We start from the raw sequence: 24,052 nt of genomic DNA on the forward strand, positions 1-24,052 counted from the left end.
GGTGTGCCCAAAAACAATGGATCCATTGTTCCCCTTTAAAAGCTTTGAATGTCCAGATCTCAGCAAGAGTTGAATAAAAAGATATATAACTGCTCTTACCTGATTTAGCTTACCTGAATACATCTAAGTGTTCTTCGGAATACATATTTGTCAGTCAAAATAGTCTGGAAAAACAAACACTGATTGTTTCTGTTTCCTTTGTTCTCCTGGCTCCTGATACTTGAGTCTCTGATGATCTCCCAGTTACATTTTTTTTCTAGGGAAAACACCCATTTCACTCAGCTTTTTCTAGTAATGCACCATGTTGAAATCAGTGCACTCCTTACATTGGCTGCAAAGAAACGAATCATCAGTTAAGCTTGGTTTAACTACTAGACCGAACTTAGAATTCATGCCACAAGTAATGAACTCATGACTCACACCAAAATATGTCCACAACATTTCCATCTGGTTTGTGATGTCCTTAGATGATGCATTGAAAGCAGATTTTGTAACAACTGTTATTTAGGTAAAATTTGAACCTAAGAAAGAAAATTTTTAATTTAAAATATATTACAGAATTTAAATTAACAAAAGTATTATAGAAATTAAACTGTTCACCCAAAACTTTGTCTACTAGTGAAGTTAAAATCAAGCTACCTAAATTATCTGAAAGAATTTAACTTAGCAGCAAACCTTTGAAAAGTTAAGAATTAAATTAAAAAAATATTGTAGAATTTATTTTCACAAAATTACTGAAATAAGATATAAAAATTAGAAATTAAATTTAAACAAATTTTAAACAAAAATTTTGTTTATCAGACACCTGATCTTAATCCCTTTCAGTTAAGCTGCCTCTTTGACTGCCTACCAGTTGAATAAAATGATTTAAGTTTATTTGATGTACAATTTGAATAACAGCAGCTGTTAGCTGCTTTAGCATAATCAGTGAGAGAAGTTTGGTTTAGATTACTAGCTTCCAAAGTTGAGGAAACACTACTTTTCGAAACTAGTGCAAAAAGAAAAAAAAAAAACCATGGGTGGTTTTTTTTTGTTTTTTTTTTCCCCTTTCTTTGTTTTTAAAGTAAAATTTTTTTGAGAAGTATGGGATTTATAAGATTTTATGAATATATATATACAAAGTGCTACCCAAATGTTCCCGAAATTTGAATGTTGCGCAGGAACTACGTCTAGTACGGACTTGTGGCACTAGGTAACACTGCATGCATCCTTTGTGAATCAGTGTGCCACGTGGCATCGGGCTGGATAAGTCATTAAATATTTATGCACAGTTCTTTGGCGGTATGTTTTGCATAGTTTGCAATTGTTGCAATGGCTGATGTGATAGAGCAACATGCTTGTATCAAGTTTTGTTTCCTTCTGAACGATACAGCAGCAGAAACCCATAAGAAGTTGAAACAACCTTTTGGTGACAATGCGTAGGCCAGGTGCAGACCTACTACTGATTTAACCATTTTAAAAACAGTCGAATGTCAGTTGATGACAACGATCGCTCTGGGCATCCATCATCGAGCACCACCCCGGAAAATGTCACAAAAGTTCGGCTAGCGATCCGTGAAGACTGCAGGCAGACCATTCACAACACTTGTGGCATTGTAGGACTATCATATGGCATGTGTCAGCGGATTTTGTCAGACAAGTTGAACCTGAGAAGGATTGTAGCCAAGTTTGTGCAATGGTTACTGAGTGAAGCCCAAAAGCAGCATTGCTTTTGGGCTTCACTCAGTAATTTTTCATTAATAAATTTTTCATTACACTTTACTGATGAATTTTCATTACCTTCAGCTAAAATTATGTTTAAACTAATGGTTATGTTTATCTCAATACTAATTTTAAATAACAGTACATTTACATATATTATTATATATAGTACATTCCATCGCGTGGCCGTCAATCCCCTACTTCTTCGGGGGGGCCTTTGAGTGGATTGACAGCCCATCTGATGTAATGTCTCATACCTACCCGTTTCTGTTGTCCCAATACCAGTTTTGCCATTTTTGCTATATTAATTTAACTTTCAATTTCACTTTTTAAATTTAATATATTTCATTTACTTTAGTTTAAATATTTTTATAATCGTTCTCTATGGCAAACTGTGCTAGGGGACACAAAGCCCAACGGGTAAGTATCCGATATTGTGAAGGCTCTTACCCTCTGCTACTGTCCTGATGAAGTTGTAGATTAGAAAGAGGTTATTTCCCGCCTTCTAATTGTTATATAGGTAGCGAAGCTTATTACTGTGCAGTCGCACTTACTTCATACTGTGTCGTGATGGTGCATTAGCCTCAGGCCCCGACATCCCATGCTAATGTCTGCTGTGAGGGGGGAGGGTTTCTTTGGTTGTTGGGTGGTTGAATTTCTGTTAATTCCATATGTAATATGCCAACATTGGATTTTAAGTTTGTCTTATCAAATTGTATTTATATGAATATTTACATTTGCTTTTACCTTTGTATTTACAAATGCTTTTAATGTTATTTGTACATTAGTTTCTGCCTTACCTCGGACTGCGCTGGTAATGCTTTTCTAAGGCATAACAGCATGTATATGTCCTAAGGTATAGCTATATGCATATATACAGTCTCTTACTAGGTGATATCTTCTAATACTTTTATAACAAATTTTATCTTGGGGGGCGGGGGATTTTTGCTGAGGGTTGTAGTGTGGTCAGACGACAAGCCTCGTCTGAGCGCAAAAAAACGCTTAAACATGGGGATTAAATTTATTTAGTGCTATGGTATTTTTAAATTATTTTCAATGAATGTATGTGGGTCGACATTAGGGTGGTGCGTTCTAAGTTTTGCATGTATGGCTGTTTTTATATGATGCCTACTGTATTGGGTGGATATTTTATTTATGTTGAGAGTTTTAATGAGTTTTTGTATGGCTACTTTTACGCTATTTATATTGTTTCATATTTTTAACAACCTGTTTGTCTGATTTCTGATTGTATTTCCATGTATGTGTTTTGCTATATTGCTCTCCCAGGGGTGAGTTTTATTGTATTGAAGTTAAAGTGGTCGGTCTCTCTTAACATAGTGATTTGTATATATTTTGTTATGGTTGATGGTAATTTCGCTGTCTAAGTAGACAGCTTGTTGGTTGTTATCTGGGTTTGTACAATCAATGGTAAAGTCAGTTGGGTAAATATACTGTGCTACTGTTCCAAAATTGTCATGGTTGATCACAAGGATGTCATCAATAAATCTGTAAAATATAATTTTGTCTGTGATGCTGCTTTCATAGTGGTGCAGGTAAAGGTTAGCTATGGAGCATGAACTGCTAGAACTCATAGCTATCCCCCTGCATTGCATGTATATCTTGTTTCCCATTAGTACATAGTTTCCCTTGACTCAGAGTTTGACGAGGTCATTCCAATATTGTTTGCTGCATTTTATGATAATGTTGATATTTTTGGTAGTATAGCAGGAGTACGTCTATTAAATTGTCGTGTGCTATACTTGTAAAGAGGAATCTTTTTCCTGTTGGCACTTTGTGATATTTTGGTATCCAATATATGTAAGGGTATTGCATCCTGTCTATTTTTATTTTAAGTTTTTTATGCATAGCCAAGATTTTTTTGCTGATGTTGTTTGGTTTGGTGTCTATGTATTTGTATGTGTCATTGTGATTCAATTCCTCTTTGATAGCTTCTACGTAGTATTTTTTTCATATAATGCTGAAGTTATTATTTGCTTTGTCTGTGCTTGTGATCAAAAGCCCCCAAAAGAGTAGGGGATTGATGGCCACATAATGGAATATATTATATATATAACAATATTATAATGTATGTAAATGTATTGTTATTTAAAATTAGTATTGACATAAACATAACCATTAGTTTTATCATAATTTTAGCTGAAGGTAATGAAAATTCATCAGTAAGGTGTAATGAAAAATTCATTATCATATAGTAATATACTTCTTAAAATTAATATGTATATGCCATGCTGAATTAAGATAACCTTGTTGGGCTAACTTGATTACCAGATTTGCAAGCACAATAATACTTATGTCAAAACACCATTAAAAGAAAAACGTATACACATATATATATATACAGGCATGTATAATGTCCAATTGGCATACTTACAATGGCATTAACGTTGCACAAAAGTAATCATTAAACTATATGCTAAAATCTAACCGATTATGCATACTAATAATAATATTATTTACCCTGATAACTAGCTAACTAGCTATTGGGACTACAGGCATTTTAATCTAAATTTAAAAGCACTAAACAAAAACTGAATTCTTCTAGATTAAATTCCATACATATAGGCATCACAGTACTTACATACGAATAAGGGGTCTTATATAAATACAAACTACACATTAAATATAAACAATGGACAAAAACGAAAAAGAATAACATGCTGCTTGGGTATCACAGCATAAATTGCATCCCGGGACTGAAATGGCCACACAGGACCCATTTCTTCCTAAAAACGGTCACATTGCATCCAATGCTGCCACACCACTAGGGATGAACACAATAAACAAAGAAACACAAAACCACATACGACTAAACAACAAAGAAGATGATATATACATGCACCAAATAAGACCGCTTAAATTCATAAAATGTAGTAGCAAACTTTGTAAGGCCTGTCCATAATGCACAATGTACACCATACAAACACCGATAATGAACCAACTTTCTGTCACACAAAAAACGTCATTTACTTAATCACTTGTAAGATATGTGGTATACAATACATCGGACAGACTAGTACAGAGCTCCACTTTCGTATGAACCTACAGTGCTCAGTAATTAACAAATACGATGAAAACGCCACAAAAGACGACAAACCCAGCAAAACAAACAAATACAATAACGAAATTGAATATAAGCATTTCCAAAAGCATAATTTCGCCAACACATCCATTGCCATTTTGGCCATTATTGCAAGCAATATCCAGAGAGAAATCATGGAAGACATGTACATACTCCTATATAAATCCTTATACCCTTATGGATTAAACAATCGGTTCAATAGCAGAAACTTCACATACACTAGCCCTGATAAATGTACTTACATCATTTTTCAGCTCAGCAAAAACTGGCACAATAACAGGATTAAAAATGGTAAAATATTACAAGAGTATAATAAAGACAACTATAAAAAACCACTAAATATAAAAGACTTTGAAAAACTCCTAATAGAATGGGACATGATCCCATAAATATTAAAAACATACACAACTCTATTCTCTATTAAAATAAATAAGCTATAAAAGCCCTAAAAAATGTATATCAAAAGCAAAAAACACAGAACAAACACCTCAACAATGCCCTAGAAGACATTTAAATTCAGAATAGGCATAAATTATGCCGACCACACCAAAATAGAATACTGCTTAATCAAATACCTAAACCGATCATACGACAAAGTAAGCATAAGTAACATCATAAAGAAAGTTAGATACAGCTACACCAAACCAATAGGATTAACAATCTGCAACTGCAATAACATGATAGATAAAATGAATGAAGAAGACCAACAGTGTCACAGCCAAGAAAGTAAGTATAAAGGCTTCATTAATACACATTACGACCATATAATTACAGCGACCTCAACATTATCGAAGATAACGCACTTGGAGAGACCAAGAAAAAGGGTAAAAAATTCAGACCAAACACCCCAGTCAATTTGAAAAACACGGAAATCAGTATACACAGATCTATTTAAAGCCGCATACAAACACAGCGAACCAATAGAATCATTCCAAAACTGGATAAACCACTGAAAGCATATTGACCAGCTTCAGAGAAAATATAGCACTACAAAAAAATGAGGCGCCTCCGTAGCCAGGTGGGAAGGAGCAGCAGTGCATAGCACACGCTTCTTGATTAGACCGGGGTTCGAGCCCATCACCACCAAATACAGAGGATGCGGAAAGGTCAGGGATTGACCACCGCATATCCCGGAGCAATATGGCCTTAGTTGCTAATGCTCTTAAAAACCAAATAACAAACAAACAAAAAAATGATAAACAAGATAAACAAATTAAACTAAGAAATCTCAACAGCAAAATAAAAGAAATACAAAACAAATTTGTGATCACAAGCACAGACAAAGCAAATAATAACTTCAGCATTATATGTAAAAATACTATGTATAAGCTATCAAAGAGGAATTGAATCACAATGACACATACAAATACATAGACACCAAACCAAAACAGCATCAGCAAAAAAATCTTGGCTATGCATAAAAAACTTAAAATAAAAATAGACAGGATGCAGTACCCTTACATCTATTGGATACCAAAATATCACAAAGTGCCAACAGGAAAAAGATTTATTACATCAGGTAAAAACAGTTATATAAAGTATTCTAGTAAGATAATGGAAGATAAATTAAAAGACATTACTAATGAAATAAAGAACACCAGAATTATCAACGACAACAAAAAAAATTTTCACTATATCACAAAACATAGCAATAACATAAAAAGTATATACATATATGATTTCAAAAACCTCTTTACAAGTATAGCACACGACAATTTAATAGAAGTACTCCTGCTATACTACCAAAAATATCACAATATCATAAAATGCAACAAACAATATTGGAATGACCTCGTCAAACTCTGTGTCAAGGGAAACTTATGTACTAATGGGAAACAAGATATACATGCAATGTATGGGGGGGATAGCTATGGGTTCTAGCAGTTCATGCTCCATAGCTAACCTTTACCTGCACCACTATGAAAGCAGCATCACAGACAATATTATATTTTACAGATTTATTGATGACGTTCTTGTGATCAACCATGACAATTTTGGAACAGTAACACAGTATATTTACCCAACTGACTTAACCATTCAACGTACAAACCCGGATAACAACCAACAAGCTGTCTACTTAGACAACGAAATTACCATCAACCATAACAAAATATATACAAATCACTATGATAAAAGAGACCGACCACTTTAACTTCAGTACAATAAAACTCACCCACTGGGAGAGCAATATAGCAAAACACATACATGGAAATACAATCAGAAATCAGACAAACAGGTTGTTAAAAATATGCAACAATATAAATAGCGTAAAAGTAGCCATACAAAAACTCATTAAAACTCTCAACATAAATAAAATACCCACCCAATACAGTAGGCATCATATAAAAACAGCCATACATGCAAAACTTAGAACGCACCACCCTAATGTCGACCCACATACATTCATTGAAAATAATCAAAAAATACCATAGCATTAAATGAATTTAATCCCCATGTTTAAACATTTTTTTGCGCTCGGACGAGGCTCATCGTCTGACCACACTACAACCCTCGGCAAAAATCCCCCCCCCCCCCCCCCAAGATAAAATTTGTTGTAAAAGTATTAGAAGATATCACCTAGTAAGAGGTTGTATATATGTATATAGCCATATCTTAGAACATATACGTGCTGTTATGCCTTAGAAAAACGTTACCGGCGCAGTCCAAGGTAAGGCAGAAACAAATGTACAAATAACATTAAAAGCATATGTAAATACAAAGGTAAAAGCAAATGTAAATACTCATATAAATACAATTTGATAAGACAAACTTAAAATCCAATGTTGGCATATTACATATGGAATTAACAGAAATTCAACCACCCAACAACCAAAGAAACCCCCCCCCCTCACAGCAGACATTAGCATGGGATGTCGGGTCCTGAGGCTAATGCACCATCACGACACAGTATAAAATAAGTGTGACTGCGCAGTAATAAGCTTCGCTACCTATATAACAATTATAAGGCGGGAAATAACCTCTTTCTAATCTACAACTTCATCAGGACAGTAGCGGAGGGTAAGAGCCTTCACAATATCGGATACTTACCCGTTGGGCTTTGTGTCCCCTAGCACAGTTTGCCATAGAGAACGATTATAAAAATATTTAAACTAAAGTAAATGAAATATATTAAATTTAAAAAGTTAAATTAATATAGCAAAAATGGCAAAACTGGTATTGGGACAACAGAAACGGTTAGGTATGAGACATTACATCAGATGGGCTGTCAATCTACTCAAAGCCCCCGAAGAAGTAGGGGATTGACAGCCATGTGATGGAATGTACTACATATAATAATATTATAATATATGTAAATGTATTGTTATTTAAAATTAGTATTGACATAAACATAACCATTATAGTTTTAACATAATTTTAGCTGAAGGTAATGAAAATTCATCAGTAAAGTGTAATGAAAAATTCATTATCATATAGTAATATACTTCTTAAAATTAATACGTATATGCCATGCTGAATTAAGATAACCTTGTTGGGCTAACTTGATTACCAGATTTGTATGCACAATAATACTTATGTCAAAACACCATTAAAAGAAAAACACACATATATACACAGCTTTGGTTATAAACGAGCATCAAATGACCGACAAAATTTCCTTGTTATAACCATTACAGACGACCCCTGCTTAATGCTGATAATTTGTTCCCGAAAAACAGAGGGCTAAATGAATCAGTGCTAAGCGAGTGCCATATTCCTGTAATGTAACATATGTATTTGTGAATTGCGGTCTATGCCATAGGATATTTCCTAATCAATTATAAACGGTAGTGAAAAGACGCACATATGTCGGTCAAAATATTTAATATTAAAAATTTGTACATATGTATATAATTATGTGGTAAGTAACTACATTACATATCAAAATTAAACTTAAAATGCCAATTAACATCGTGAATTTATTAATCCGATGGCCCTGGGTTGTGAAGTTTTTGTAATTTTGTTCAATTTTGAGTTGTACTTTGGCCGTCTTCTTAGTAAACTAAAATTTTGCTTTAAAATCCCCACAGCGTTACCACCCATCAATAAAGTCAACCAATCCTTCGCCACTTTGAAGCATGGCATGGGTTTTTTTTTTTAGGTGAGCTTTTTTCAGATCATCATGTAGGCTAATCGCTTTTTCTTTAATAATATTTAATGGAATTGTGCGTTGGATATTATCTTCAATAAAATTATTTAGAAGTCTCTCCATTTCAATTATAATAGCCGGCCTAGTTGCTTGCAGTGAAACACGCTGTCTTTTCTTCTGCTAAAATTAATTCTTTATTTTTTATAATTATTCTTCCAGTTGAACCTGCCAGTCTTAAATTATTGCACACATCCACTCTCGTTGAACGGAATTGATTCACTTCAAAACGTAAAATTCAATTTTCAAATTCAGTATTTTTCGTACCGTGTCCAGACGTTCCTTTTTAATTCTTATCCGCTATTATGCCTTTGAAAATGTAACTGCATTGCATTAATTGTTATACAATGTTTGAGTAAACTGTCGGTTACTTGACACTATACTGAGTGATGACCAGACTTCGGATAAATGCATATAACACAAATATTACAAGCAATATTCTTTATCATTTTTTAAAATGTTGATCTTGGAACTATGTAACAAGTCGATGTGGGAAACTTTGCTATTCATTTTCAAGCTATCGACTACATCAGATGAAACATTTTCATTAAACATACCAAAAATTCAATCTGTACGCTGGTAAAAGAGCGTTATAGTGAGTTGTGACAGCATTAGAGTGAGATATGGATTATAATATAAGAACAGTATTATAGCGATTCAGCGTAGAGCGAACCGCATTATAACGAGGGCCTGCTGTACTCACTATATCAGTGATGAGTTAAATCTACCTCCTATTTTTTTTTAATTCTCAATAACTTGATAAAAAGAAATATTAGAGAGAGAAAAAATAATGTTAGTCAGGCAGTTTTCACTTTACGAGTTTTTTTCCCCAAGTATCAAGTATCAACAAAATCGAAAATGTGAACATTAATTGCAAAAAATGAATGTTAAACATTCATAAATACCGCATTCCAAACCATGTGCATGGCTATACAATACAACATAGTAAAATCAGTTAGAAATCAACCCTTCCTTCGGAAATGAACCCTTTCCGAAGGAAAAGTTGATTTCTAACCGATTTTACTTTTAAATGAAAGTAAAGTGATCTGCATACAAAGTTCTTAGAAGTTAATCAGTTTTACGATATTAATCAGTTCCAGAGACACCATCATATCGTTAAAATATCATAATGTGAACGAATTAACTCGTAATGTCAAGAACTACCTGTATATACCTACGTATTATTTGTATTAATATGCTTGTATTCGGTTTTTAAATTGATCCAGCCAACTTGTTACATACAAAATCATCGTGTTCCAATTGTTTAGCAAATTTTTCTGCTTGAGCCTTCAAGATTGGACTGCCTATTGAAAATCCAGCACTTCTTTGTATAGTGAACCATTGAAGCAATGCTACATCTACATTTGTAATCTCGCACTTTCTATTTTTTTTTTTTTTTTTTTTTGTTATATTCTTTTTCAGTGCCGATATGTAAACATGTTTATTCTTCCACAATGCTGATACTGTTGAAGAAGACAAAGAAAACTTTTTACACACGTCAACATTTTTTGCACCACATTCTAACTAGCGAATAATTTCAACCTTTTCATAAATCGAGAAGCACTCTTGTTAGTAAACATGTTTCCGAAGGAAGGGTTCATTTCTAACTGATTTTATTTTTAAATGACAGTAAAGTGATCTGCATACAAAGTTCTTAGAAGTTAATCAGTTTTACAATATTAATCAGTTCCAGAGACACCATCATATCATTAAAATATAATGTGAACCCAATAACAAATTGTTTTTTGGTAATTCGTTTTGAAATCTTGGAATTTGAAATTTTCGCTCTATAACTAAGCTATTTATCTCTCTAAAATGTCATTTTTTAGGTCATGAGCATGGTTTGTAAATTTTATTAGATACCAATTCAAATCATTAAAATGCACTACACTTTTATCGTTATCATATGTTCCGTTATAAGAATCAATTTTAAATGCCCTTGTGATATTTTTCTAAAGCACATTTCTGGAGGTCACGACCATAAAACAATAAAAACAATTTGCACTTTCCAATTTATTGAGCTTTTCTGTTACTGCAAGCAATTATAAACGGGTAGTAAACTCGATCTTCTTGCATTTGCAAAAATACCAATAGCTGGAATTGTGTGTTTTATGTTATTATGGTGAAATGTATTTCACTTTACTGAAATCTTCAATCATATAAAAAACATAAATAAATTTTCGGAATCTTCTCTTCATTCCTTTTTTTTTTTTAAGCTTCATAAACTTGTTACTCCACGCAAATCGTGTTAGTTGCAATTTGTGTGTGCTGTTAAAAAATGCTTATGCATGCAATCGTGAAATTTATAATTAAAAGAGAAGATTATCTTGGAAACAAACGCCTCTTGAAACATTTCTGAAGAAGTCGATTCCTTGGGCAACAAACCAACGAGTGCCGAGCCAATAATGAGTGATCAACGAGTATGCCTCTTGAAACATTTCTGAAGAAGTCGATTCCTTGGGCAACAAACCAACGAGTGCCGAGCCAATAATGAGTGATCAACGAGTATGCATTTAGTCGATGATGATGAATAATAAACATTCTTTAACATTTGTAAGTCGTAAATAATTTCTCTATTATTATAATTTGCTTGATTTTACAGGCTACGTTTTCATTTTTTTCGATAAATCAATCATTGTTTAAACATAAACTAATTAGCTAACTAATTTCATTGTTGAGAACGTAACCCCTATTTTTAACCTTATGTCTATGGGAAATAAATTCCTGCTTTATGAGTTTTCGCATTACGAGCGTGCACTAGGAACGAATTAACTTGTAATGTGAAGAACTACCTGTATATACCTACGAATTATTTGTATTATAATATGCTTGTATTCAGTTTTTAAATTGATCCAGCCAACCGTTGTTACATACAAAATCATCGCATCCAAATTGTTTAGCAAATTTTTCTGCTTGAGCCTTCAAGATTGGGACCATCTATTTAAAATCCAGCACTTCTTTGTATGGTGAACCATTGAAGCAATGCTACACCTACGTTTGTAACCTCGCACTTTCTAAACTTTTTTTTTTTTTTTTTTGTTATATTCTTTTCCAGTGTCGATATGTAAACATGTTTAGTCTTCCACAATGCTGATGCTGTTGAAGAGGACAAAGAAAACTTTTTACACACTTCAACATTTTTTGCACCACATTCTAACTCGCGAATAATTTCAACCTTTTCGCTAATCGAGAGAGACACTCTTTTGTTAGTAAACGTGTTTCCGAAGGAAGGGTTCGTTTTTAACTGATTTTACTTTTAAATGACAGTAAAGTGATCTGCATACAAAGTTCTTAGAAGTCCAGAAATGCAAGTCCCAAAATAGATTTATGGTTCAGTGAATACAAGACAATCTGTAAATAGGGTAATGCAACAAGTGGAACGTCAGTGTGCTATTGTATAGCCCCCGTCCCCGAAAAGACAAGGTCATAAACCAGCCGCTAATCTGATGAGGGTGGTCATAAAAGCTAAGTCACCCTTTTCATTTTTGACTATTCCAAGAATTTGGGATTTTTTTTGACTACCCAGGCAATTAAGAATGTTTGCATAGTTACCAAAATTTGTACGGTATATTCATATAGTACACTCGTTATAACAGTAAGCGATTGTATGGGATATGTTAAATTAAAATCATTATGGCTTTTTTGCTTGTTACAGCCGTGATCTCGTTATTTCCGTGCTCATTATAGCCAACCTAGTTTGACTGTATAAATATGACGTAGCCGAGTGGTCAGGAGCGAGAGTGCATAGCATGCGTTCCTTGGTTTAAGCCCGTGACTACTGAATACGATAAATATTTGTATTGGCGATTTATTGTAAACTCTACTGACTTGGTTGTCGTGCCAGAGTATAAACAGAAAATTTATTTTATTTATTTTATATAAATATATGATTAACCAGTAAGAAATGTTATATCATATTAGGCAGCCAGGACTTACATGGTGTTTTCTGTTAGAAAACTAGTTGAATTTACAGCTGTAAATTCATTTCAGTCTTTGAACATAAGTAAAGGCAAATCAATATAAGGAAACCATGCTTATTCAATATCGGCTTTTAAAAAAAATCACCAGGTTTCATACTGGTCACTGTCTGGTTCTTTCCTAAATTTAAATTTATATAAATGCTCTAGCTCTCCAAAATTAGATGGTAAATTTATTCCAACAGTTAGTAAACTTTTGGCTAAAAGATAATTTTTTTATATTGACTCTACAACAGTGCATCTTTAATTTAAGTTCATGTCCTGTAAGGCATTCACTTAAATTAAAGATGTGCCCTGAGGTCACACTGCAAATGGATTATATCAGTTTGGAAAGATTTGCCACTTGCAAAATAAATACAAAATAATCCCATCATTTAATTTACTTAGGCTTTTCAAATGGAAGGAGAGGTTTTTTTTTTTTTTTTTCTTCTTCTTGTGATTTTTGCTTATGTTGAAACATTTCTCGTTTTCTGTCCCTATCCATTATGTTTTGAATGCTTGATATATGAGGTATAATCAAAAATTCAAGGAGTGAACTAATGTTAGGGATAATTGTGAAGCTTACCAGCCATTTGGAGAGATCTTCAAAATAGTTTCCCTGACATTGTGTACACTGCTTCCAACAGTCCTGCAAATTCTGGAAGCATTCTCAGTAGGCTTCTGTTGGCATTGCTAATAGGTCCTGTGTAGCATTCTGAATAATAATCTAGGTTGTTGAAAATCTGTAGCTCATCAAGTGAGGTTTAAGCTTGGAGTGGAAGGGATCACATGGAGCTAAATTGAGTAGGAGACCACAGTGATGGAGTATAATGTGCAGGGGCATTATAATACAAGGGTCAATTCTCTGAAATCTACCATTTTGTAGTGTTCCTGGTTTTCATTGGTTTTTTTTTTTTTTTTATGAAAACCCCAAACACGAAAGGTATCAAAACCTATAGTACTTAGTACTGTGCATGGGTTGAAGGAGAAATATGGGGGAAGGGGGAGGCCGGAAACTTTGCTCTAGAGACTAAACATGGGTTTCGCCACTTCAAGCCTCCAATAAGCAAAGTGGTGGTATTTCACCGGTTGATGAAAGTCATCTACCACCTATGCAAGACAAATTCATAAAGAACAGTGCCCTGTAAGTCAAAAAAATAAGTATGATTTTCACATTTGATCAAGACTGTTGCTGCTGCTTTTTTTTTTTTTTTTTTTTTTTGGGAAGATGGAGGCTTCCATTTGAGAGAACTGTTTCTGGGTCATAGCCATTCAGCCCATAATTCATTGCCAGTAATGAGAAAGAACTGCTGTGTTGGTTGGCAGCTGGCACAAACTTAGCAGAAACACACTGAATTCACAAAACCTTGTGCTAAAATTTTTTTAACATATCCCATAAGAAATTACAATTTCACCAGCAACTTTGTAGATATATCGGTGGTTTGTGCATTTAGAATGTCTACAGAAGTCAACAAACATGTTACAGCAAGTTATAATTCACTCCAAAGCTGCAATTGCAAAATAAAGTCAGTACCCTAACTTTTTGATCACACCTCGCATATCTGAACTGAATAACTACAAATATTTTTTGTTTTGTGACTCTAAAGTAAGTAATAAATAATGTTATTTCTTGAAGGAAGAGATTATCAGTTTGCATAGAAAAGTAGAAAGAGCCAAGAAATTTGAGTTGGCTACCACAGCTGATGAAGTTCTTATGGAAGAAATAAGGGAATACAAGGTAAGTGGTATATTTAATATAGTATTAGCATTAGTAATATCAAATTATGCAAGATTGATTTGAATTTATGCTCCTTCACATGTGTAGTCTGAGCAAGAAGGATGCCATCAGCAGTGAGCTTACTCAATCCATTCTAAGTCTTAAACACCTCAATCAGATCTGGATACTGAAATTTGCAGAACTGAAGCCTTTCCTGGTAAGAGCACCCTGTTGTTCCATTTGCTAATCTTGTTTATTTTCTCTGCACCCATTCTTTCCTAAAGTTAGGTCTCCAGGCCTGTATGCAGTACCAAGTTTAGCATTAGCAAAGGCACTTGATGCAAGAAAGCAAGCTTATATAGCATCAGCCAAAAAAAAAAAACCTTATTTCACCCATCTACTCGCTCCAAATGTTTGTCAAGTTCTGCCTTGAATCTATTTAAGCTGTCAACTTCTATGACAGATGGAAGTTTCTTCCACCAATTAACCACCCGCTGGCTAAGGGCAAACTTCCGCACATCTATCCTACAACCGTCTTTCCTCAATTTGAATTTATGCCCTCTCAGGCAATTACTCTGAGTAAGAGGAAGAATCCAATCCGCATTGAGCATGCTCAAACCATTCAAGCCTTTATACACCTCAATTAGATCACCTCGCAGGTGCCTAGTCTCCAGACACTGTAATTTGCAAAACTTAAGCCTTTCTTCGTAAGAGCAACACTTTGTTCCATTCACTAATCTTGTTGCCCTTCTCCGTACTCGTTTCAACAGCTCTACATCCTTCTTAAAATGAGGCCTCCAGACCTGTATACAGTACTCAAGGTGTGGCTTAACCATTGCCTTATACAAGGAAATAATCACCTCCTTATCCCTGCTAGAAAAATTACTGTATATCAGTGCATGACGGTCTGCAAGCTACTCTTGCAGACCATCTGCACTGATAGTAAAAAAAATTCATATCTGCCTGTGCAATTACCCCAGGTTCTTTTCATTCTATACCACTGTCAGTGTGGTACCACAGAGTTGATACTTTACTCTGGGATTACTGCTTCCCATATGTAGTACAGTCAGTCCTCGTATAACACGTGTTTACATTACACGAATTCGATCATACACGATTTATAAATAGGGGAACGATATCGTATATAACACGAAGCGAATTTGCTTGTGCACGATTCACCTTTGTGTTTATAAGAAATGGCAGTTGGACCGGAATCACCTCAACTGAACGCAAACGATAGGAATGAAGAGAAGATTTTGAAAATGTATTTATGTTTTTTATATCAGTGAATGGGAAATGCATTTCACCATAATAACGTAAAATTACAGCTATCGGTATTATCGCAAATGCAATTAGATCGAGTTTACTACCAGTTTATAACAGATTCTACTAGCAGGAATGCAACTGGAAATTGTTTTTATTGTTTTATGGTAGTGACCTCCAGAAATGTGCTTTAGTAAAATGTGAGCTAGTGAGAGAGAGTTGTCTCTGCCTTTACGGTGTTGTTTATTCGGTTGCTACATGCCCGCAGCTTTGTTTATGTGTATCAAGCTTGCCTCCTCGTTTTGTAATTGTGCTTTATTACAAAAATGAGTAAAATACTTAAAAGTGTGAAAAGGAAGCGTCCTGGTGAAGACACTACAGATTCAGATGGAAAAGGGAAGCAATATTGATAAACAGAGGCAGACTTGGTCAAAAATTCTTACCCGGGAAAATTTGTAGTGGCCTCATACTATGGTTTATGGCCAACCGGCCTCCGACCCACTGTGGTTTCCCTGGTAAGGCTTATGGCCAGTCCGCCTCTGTCGATAGAGAAAAAATATGAAATTGTGAAACGCTTTGAGCGAAATGAAAGACCATGTGATATTGCACATGCTACAGGCCTAAATGAGGCAACGCCGAGAATTACAAAGAATGCAGAGAAAATAAAAACAACTTTTATAGCGGGAATAACTCAAAGTGTAATTAAAATCCATTAGATCAAGACACAAAGAATTGGAAGAGATGGAACGGCTGTCATCTGGTTCGATAGAAAATCAAACAAAAAACAAGTTTGCTTATGATAGAAGCAAAAGCATTAGCAATATTTTATTATGTAATAGTCGTAATGAAATACGTAAGTATTTTGTTATGATAATTTATTGTGTTTGGTAATGTTTTGGTTACAAATGTGTGTTCAATCTTGGGTGGTCGGCACCTAATCCTATTTTTCCCACAGGTCCTGTTGTTTATATTGCACGAGGGTTTCTAGGAACACAACTATCGTGCTATATGAGGGCTAACTGTACTTTACATTTGTCAATGTTAAACTTCATTTGCCACCTCTCAGCCCATCTGCTCAACTTTTCTAGATCCTGTTGCAGCAATGTACAGTGGTACCGTGGTTTGTGAGTATAATTCGTTCCGGAAATGTGCTCGTAATCCAAAGCACTCATATATCAAAGCGAATTTCCCCATAAGAAATAATGGAAACCCAGATGATTTGTTCCAAAACTCAAAAATATTCATATACTGTAAAAATGATTAATACAAAATACATACATACCTTTTTATATTTTTAATATTTAAATTTAATATACATAAAGCAATGAATTTATTAATTATTGGGTAGGACGACTTTCACTGTCACTAATGGAATCACTGCTATCTGTTGACTTTTTCTTTTTGTGCGACTTTAACAAGGAACCTATCCAATGACACTTGCTTTTGCCTCCTTTTAAGGATTTCACGGAAATATGATATTGCATTGTCGTTAAACAGATTCATCACTCGCACTGCCACAGCCATATTCGGGTGGTGCTTTTCTACAAAATTTTGCACTGATTCCCACATTTTAAACACCTCCCTAATCTCATTTGAAGAGAGGGAAGTCTCCATTTTTGAGCAGCCCATCTGCTCAACTTTTCTAGATCCTGTTGCAGCAATGTACAGTGGTACCTTGGTTTGTGAGTATAATTCGTTCCGGAAATGTGCTCGTAATCCAAAGCACTCATATATCAAAGTGAATTTCCCCATAAGAAATAATGGAAACCCAGATGATTTGTTCCAAAACTCAAAAATATTCATATACTGTAAAAATGATTAATACAAAATACATACATACCTTTTTATATTTTTAATATTTAAATTTAATATACATAAAGCAATGAATTTATTAATTATTGGGTGGGACGACTTTCACTGTCACTAACGGAATCACTGCTATCTGTTGACTTTTTCTTTTTGTGCGACTTTAACAAGGAACCTATCCAATGACACTTGCTTTTGCCTCCTTTTAAGGATTTCACGGAAATATGATATTGCATTGTCGTTAAACAGATTCATCACTCGCACTGCCACAGCCATATTCGGGTGGTGCTTTTCTACAAAATTTTGCACTGATTCCCACATTTTAAACACCTCCCTAATCTCATTTGAAGAGAGGGAAGTCTCCATTTTTTTCTCCTCTTCCTCAGACAAGATCTCCTCCATAACCTCTTGCTGTTGCTTGCGATGCAGATCCATCAGTTTGTCGGTTGTAAACTCCTGGCCATGTTCCTCCACCAGCTCTTGAATGTCGTCCTTATTCACCTCCAGTCCCATGGTCGTCCCCAAGGACACAATTTGATCGACAGTTGGCAGCTCCTGTTCATGAGCAAACCTCTCAAAGCAATCAGACCAGAGTTTTCTCCAAGCAGAATTGAGCGTTCTCTTGGTGACCCCATCCCAGGCTTTATCGATGATCTTGAGGCAGTTTACGATGTGGAAATTATTTTTCCAAAACTCTCGGAGGGTAAGGTTAGTTCCTTCGGTCACCTCGAAGCATCGCTGAAATAGTGCCTTGATGTAAAGCTTTTTAAAGTTTGAAATGACCTGCTGATCCATGGGCTGGAGTAATGGAGTAGTGTTGGGAGGAAGAAACTTGACCTTAATGAACTTGAATTCTTCCAGTAAGTCGTCCTCAAGGCCTGGAGGATGAGCAGGAGCATTATCCATAACCAGCAAGACTTTGAGTGGCAGTTCTTTTTCTAAAAGGTATTTCTTCACTGCAGGACCAAAGACCTCATTGATCCACTCAACAAACAAGATACGAGTGACCCAAGCCTTGCTGTTGGACCTCCGCATAACGTTTAATTGGCTCTTCTGCACTTCGCATTTCTTGAAGGCTCGTGGATTCTCAGAATGATACACAAGCAGGGGTTTGACTTTGAAATCACCGCTTGCATTAGCACACAGCAAGAGGATGAGATGGTCTTTCATGGGCTTGTGACCGAGCATTGCATTCTCTTCTGCTGTAATGTAGGTCCTCTTTGGTCTTTTTCCAAAAAAAAGCCCCGTTTCATCGCAATTAAAAACTTGCTGCAGCAGGTAACACTCGGAAACCATGAGCTTCTGGAACTCGGCAACAAACGCCTCAGCTGCCTTAGCGTCCGCACTCGCAGCCTCTCCGTGCCTCACAACACTATGGATGCCACTTCTTCTCTTAAAGTTATCAAACCATCCCCTGCTCACCTTGAAGCCTTCTTCGTTTTTTGTAGATATACCTGGCAGTTTACTTACGAGGTCGGCGTACAAGGCCTTTTCCTTCTCACAGATCAAGTTCTCGGTCACGGTATCACCTGCTAGTTGCTTCTCGTTTATCCACACCAAAAGCAACTTTTCTACATCTTCCAGAATACGTGGCCATTGCTTTCATATTCTCGTGACTCCTTTTGCTACATCTAGTCCCCTTAGTTCTTCTTTAATATTGTGCAAATCGTTGACGTAGACTTCTTATAAAATCTTGCGATGGCAGCCACTGTCATACCTTGTTCATGCTTCCCGATGATTTCCTTCTTAATTTCTACCGTAATCATCTCCTTCTTCTTACCACCTTCCTTTTCAACCCTTTTTTCCATTGGGACAAATTTCGTAGTGTACAGTTAATAAAGAACAGTCACTACATTTGAACACAAAATAAAAAAATGCTTTACGCACATACACGTGATCACAACACTAGCAAGAATGTTCACTACAATGTTGACAATACGAATGAGGTATACCGACTGAGATCGAACTTGCGGGACGATTACCCGATCAGCATGTGATCACGTGACGCTCTGCAAACAATTTTTAGGGAATAACGCACAATTACAAAATGAGGAGGCACGCTTGATACACATAAACAAAGCTGCACACGTGTAGCAACTGAATAAACAACACCGTAAAGACAGAGATACACTATTAACACCTCACATTTTACTAAAGCACATTTCTAGGGGTTACTACCATAAAACAATAAAAACAATTTCCAGTTGCGTTTCTGCCAGTGGAATCTGTTATAAACTGGTAGTAAACTCGATCTAATTACATTTGCGATAATACCGATAGCTGGAATTGTCGGTTTTTATGTTATTACGGTGAAATGTGTTTCCCCTTCACTGATATAAAAAACATAAATACATTTTCAGAATCTTCTCTTCATTTTTATCGTGTTGCATTCAGTTGGTGTGATTCTGCGTTCGACTGCCATTTCTTGTAAACACAAAGGCGAATCGTGCATAAGCGAATTCGGTTCGTGTTATATATGACATCGTTCCCCTATTTATAAATCATGTATGATCGAATTTGTGTAGTGTAAACGTGTTATACGAGGACTGACTGTACTCGTATTGCAAGACCTCGCTCGTTTATCAAGTTAAATTTTATTAAAAATTTTTGCTCGTCTTGCAAAACACTCGCAGACCAAGTTACTCGCAATCCAAGATACCGCTGTACTGTCATTGTTGTCATTAACAACCCTGCCAACCTTCATATCGTCTGCAAACTTGCACATTAAGCCTGATATACCATCATCAATATCATTTATAAATACAGAAAACAACAATGTACTGAACACTGAGCCCTGAGGGACTCCACTAATAACATTAGTCCGAGAAGAGCAGTGTCCATTGATTACCACACTCTGTCTTCTTCCACTCAACCATCCCTTTATCCATAGCAGCAATTTGCCTCCAATGCCACACTGCTCCAATTTGTGCAGCAGTCTTCCATGTGCAACAGTATCCAAAGACTTTTTTAAGATCCAGATATATGATATCAAATTTATTCTTTGCATCCAGTTTGTGACTACATCATAGTATCCAATCAAATTAGTCAGACAAGACTTCCCCTTAACAAACCCATTATGTGTCCGAGCTATAACTGAATTCTTGTCTAGAGGATCCTGCAATGCTTCTTTAACCAGTGCCTCCATTAATTTCCCTGGAACAGAAGTTAAACTAATAGTTCTGTAATTACCTGTCTCCCTTTGATCCTCCTTTGTGGATTGGGGTCACATTTGCACATCTCCATTCCATGAGTACCTCCCGAGTCCAGGGAAGCTCTCATAATTATGGCTAAGGGTTTGCTACTTCCTTTGCCACCTCCTTTAATATAACCGTATAGATTCCATCCACCCCAGGTGCCTTTCTTGTGTTTATCTTCAACAATTTCTCCTCCACTTTATTCTCAGTTATTACAAGATTATCTAGCTTACTGCCAGAGTTGAATACACCTCTGGAATTCCCCTCCCTGAATAATTCCTCATGTGTGAATGTCAATGCAAAATATTCATTTAGTTTGTTAGCTACTTGAGCAGAATCAACATTTGAACCATTGATATCAAATGAACCAATCTGATTCATCCCCTTCCTTCTAGAGTTTACATAAGTAAAGAACTCTTTGCTGTTTTTCTATGCATCCTTTGCCAAAGATTTCTCGTAATCTGCCTTCGCCTGCCTAACCTCCTTTGTAACTTGGTTACAGACGAGCTTATATCTATCATAGGCTTCTGTATCACATGTTAATTTATATGTATCCCATGCATTTTTCTGCTCTGTCACATGTCTAATATTTCTTTGTTGGTATGAAAAGCCTAGTAGTGTCCAAGATTAATTCTTTGAATGCTTCCCATTTTGAATTTGCCATTGGTAACATCATCAGTTGGTTCCACTGTATAGAATTTAAATACTGTCTCAGTCCATTGTAGTCACCTTTACGAAAGCAAAAACCCTTCCCTTTACCCTTGATGGTAATTACCTTCTGAGTAAATCCCACTTGAGCACACTGTGATCACTGTCACCGAGTGGTTCCTTTATCTGCAGATTCTTGATGCATGAAGAATCACTATTGATAATCAGATCAAGAGTATTACTCCCCCTAGTTGCCTCCCGAACATGCTGCTGTAGAAAACAATCAACCAATAAAATCCACAAAAGCCTTACTGTGAGTGATCAACTCACAAATTCCAGTCAATATCTGGGAAATTAAAATCCCCCATTATAAAACACTCTGATTTACTGGCCCACTCTATTTCTCTGCACAACTACTCATTATACTCATCAGATTCATTAGGCCTATAACACACACCTACTCTCATTTTTCCTTTGCCAGTTTTATTTCACACCAAACAGACTCAACATTGCATTATCCACCCATATCAATTGGATGCACTTCCTTAGATTTTATGTGTTTCTTAACTAACAGCATAACCCCTCCTCCCTTCCTGTCCTGTCTATCCTTTCTTACACATTGTACTCCCCAAATTCCAGTTCTGCACTGCTTATGTCTGTGTGACACCATGTCTCTGATATCCCAACAATATCTGCCTTTGATGTCTTCACTAGCACTTCATGCTCATCGAATTTATTAACTATACTCCTAGCATTGGCGTACATGCAAGTATACATGCACCTGTGTCTACTCTTAGTTACCTTAACACAGCCCATGTATTTACTTGTTCCACTATGACTCCCGGCAGTCCTGTAAATTCCCATTGCCTTGCTTTCCAGGCTGCTTCTCAATTGCATTTCAATAGAAGTAGTGCAAGAATCACTTTTACCTCTGCCAGCGGCTACTGTTACTCTATTAGTCCATGTACACCCCAAGCTAGCAGTTTTCTGACCCATCTAACTCTGCCTTGATAGCATCAGCAAATATTCTTGCACCCTTTCTATTTAAGTGTATCCCATCCCTGTAGAAGCAATCTCTCCTGTTAACAAGTACAGACCAGGCTGAGAAAAATTCTACCCCTTGAGCCTTGCACAATCTCCAGGGCAGAATTGATTGACAAGGCTCTCATCATATAAAGATGTGGCTAACCATTGCCTTGTTCAACAAGGTCCTTGCTGACAAAATTTCTGTATGTCATTGATAAAAATCCATGAGTTATCCTAGCAGCCCATCTACATTGCTAAGGGAATTTCTGACTGCACAGTTGCCCCCAGGTCTTTTTCATTCACTACTGCCTACCTTCAACGTACTACTACACAGTTCGTTTGTTATTCTGGGATTACTGCTACCCATATGCAGCATCTTGAATTTTTCAATGTTAAACTTCAGTTGCCAACAGTGTTCCCCCTAATTTTTCTTATAGCTGCACAGTGCAGAAATGCACCTGAGTAAAAAATTTCAGACAAGATTAAATATGTGCAATATTTTTACAAATTGTTTTAATTATAAGTAGTAATAAAAAATTGTTAACAATAAATTTACATTTTACAGTTATTTTTCTTGGAATTTTTGTAGACATCATCTACATTTGTTGTTGCACCATTAGCTAAATGCAATTTGATTATCATAAGGTCACTTAAATGATCTTCTTGTATTCTATTTCGATTTTTTTGAATCCTCGCTCGCAGTCTGCACTTGATGCTTGAAATGTTCCCATAATATTATAGAGAATGGATATGTTACAAAACTCTAAATTTGTAAGTACGAAATATAAAGTGTCACTGAAAGTTTTAAATGTTCCTGTTTTAATTTTTTTCAGCAATTATAAATTTTAATTCTGAATATTCTTATATTTTAGAAATAACATCACTTTCGTTATTTGTAATAAATCGCGAATATTTTTTTGCAAGGCGTATCACAATAAGTTTCACAAAGTCAAAATTATTGCTTTCATTTGGGATGGCATTAATATCAAATTCTTTCCAATCATTTAATTCATCATTAGGAAATCTGTTATCTAAGTGATCATATACACGTTTGATAAAGCGAATTATACACTGGTGTGCAAAACTGAAGTACCAGTCAAGTTTTCACCTGTAGCTTCTCGTAGGAATGGCCTGGATATGGGAAAAGCATACTAAAGGAACCTCGTGAGGTACAGAAATGATGAAGGAAACAACACCGACACGGAAACAAAACGGGACAGAGGGACTTTATTCAAAAATGGCAACATAGCACTGGCTGCCATGATACAGATGCATCACTGCCAAAGATGGAACAAAGAGAAGATGTGGTCCTGAGTAGGAAATATGGCCACCCCTAATGTCAATGCAGGCTTTGCACCACCTGTTCATACTTAGAACAATGTTGTTGATAAGTTCTTGCAATAACATCGTCCATTCCTCTCTCAGCGCCATCTTCAGCTGGTGAACATTTTCTGGTGGGTGTGGACATGCCACTAGGTGTCTCCCAAGAGCATCCCA

General features: G+C 35.7%; 1 protein-coding gene across 6 annotated transcripts in view; it reads left to right on the forward strand.

The window, feature by feature from the left end:
* The window catches only part of Bre1 (E3 ubiquitin-protein ligase Bre1), a 415,493-nt gene that overhangs the window by 380,315 nt on the left and 11,126 nt on the right, over positions 1-24,052 (forward strand). For all 6 annotated transcript variants that reach the window (XM_090376128.1, XM_090376101.1, XM_090376124.1 and 3 more), the window contains one exon: positions 14,538-14,639. In XM_090376128.1, the coding sequence (XP_090232254.1) occupies positions 14,538-14,639 (102 nt within the window). The remainder of the gene's footprint in view (positions 1-14,537; positions 14,640-24,052) is intronic.

This window comes from Mastigoproctus giganteus, chromosome 1, assembly GCF_048544385.1.
Source record: "Mastigoproctus giganteus isolate SK-2022 chromosome 1, ASM4854438v1, whole genome shotgun sequence".
Taxonomy (NCBI): domain Eukaryota; kingdom Metazoa; phylum Arthropoda; class Arachnida; order Uropygi; family Thelyphonidae; genus Mastigoproctus; species Mastigoproctus giganteus.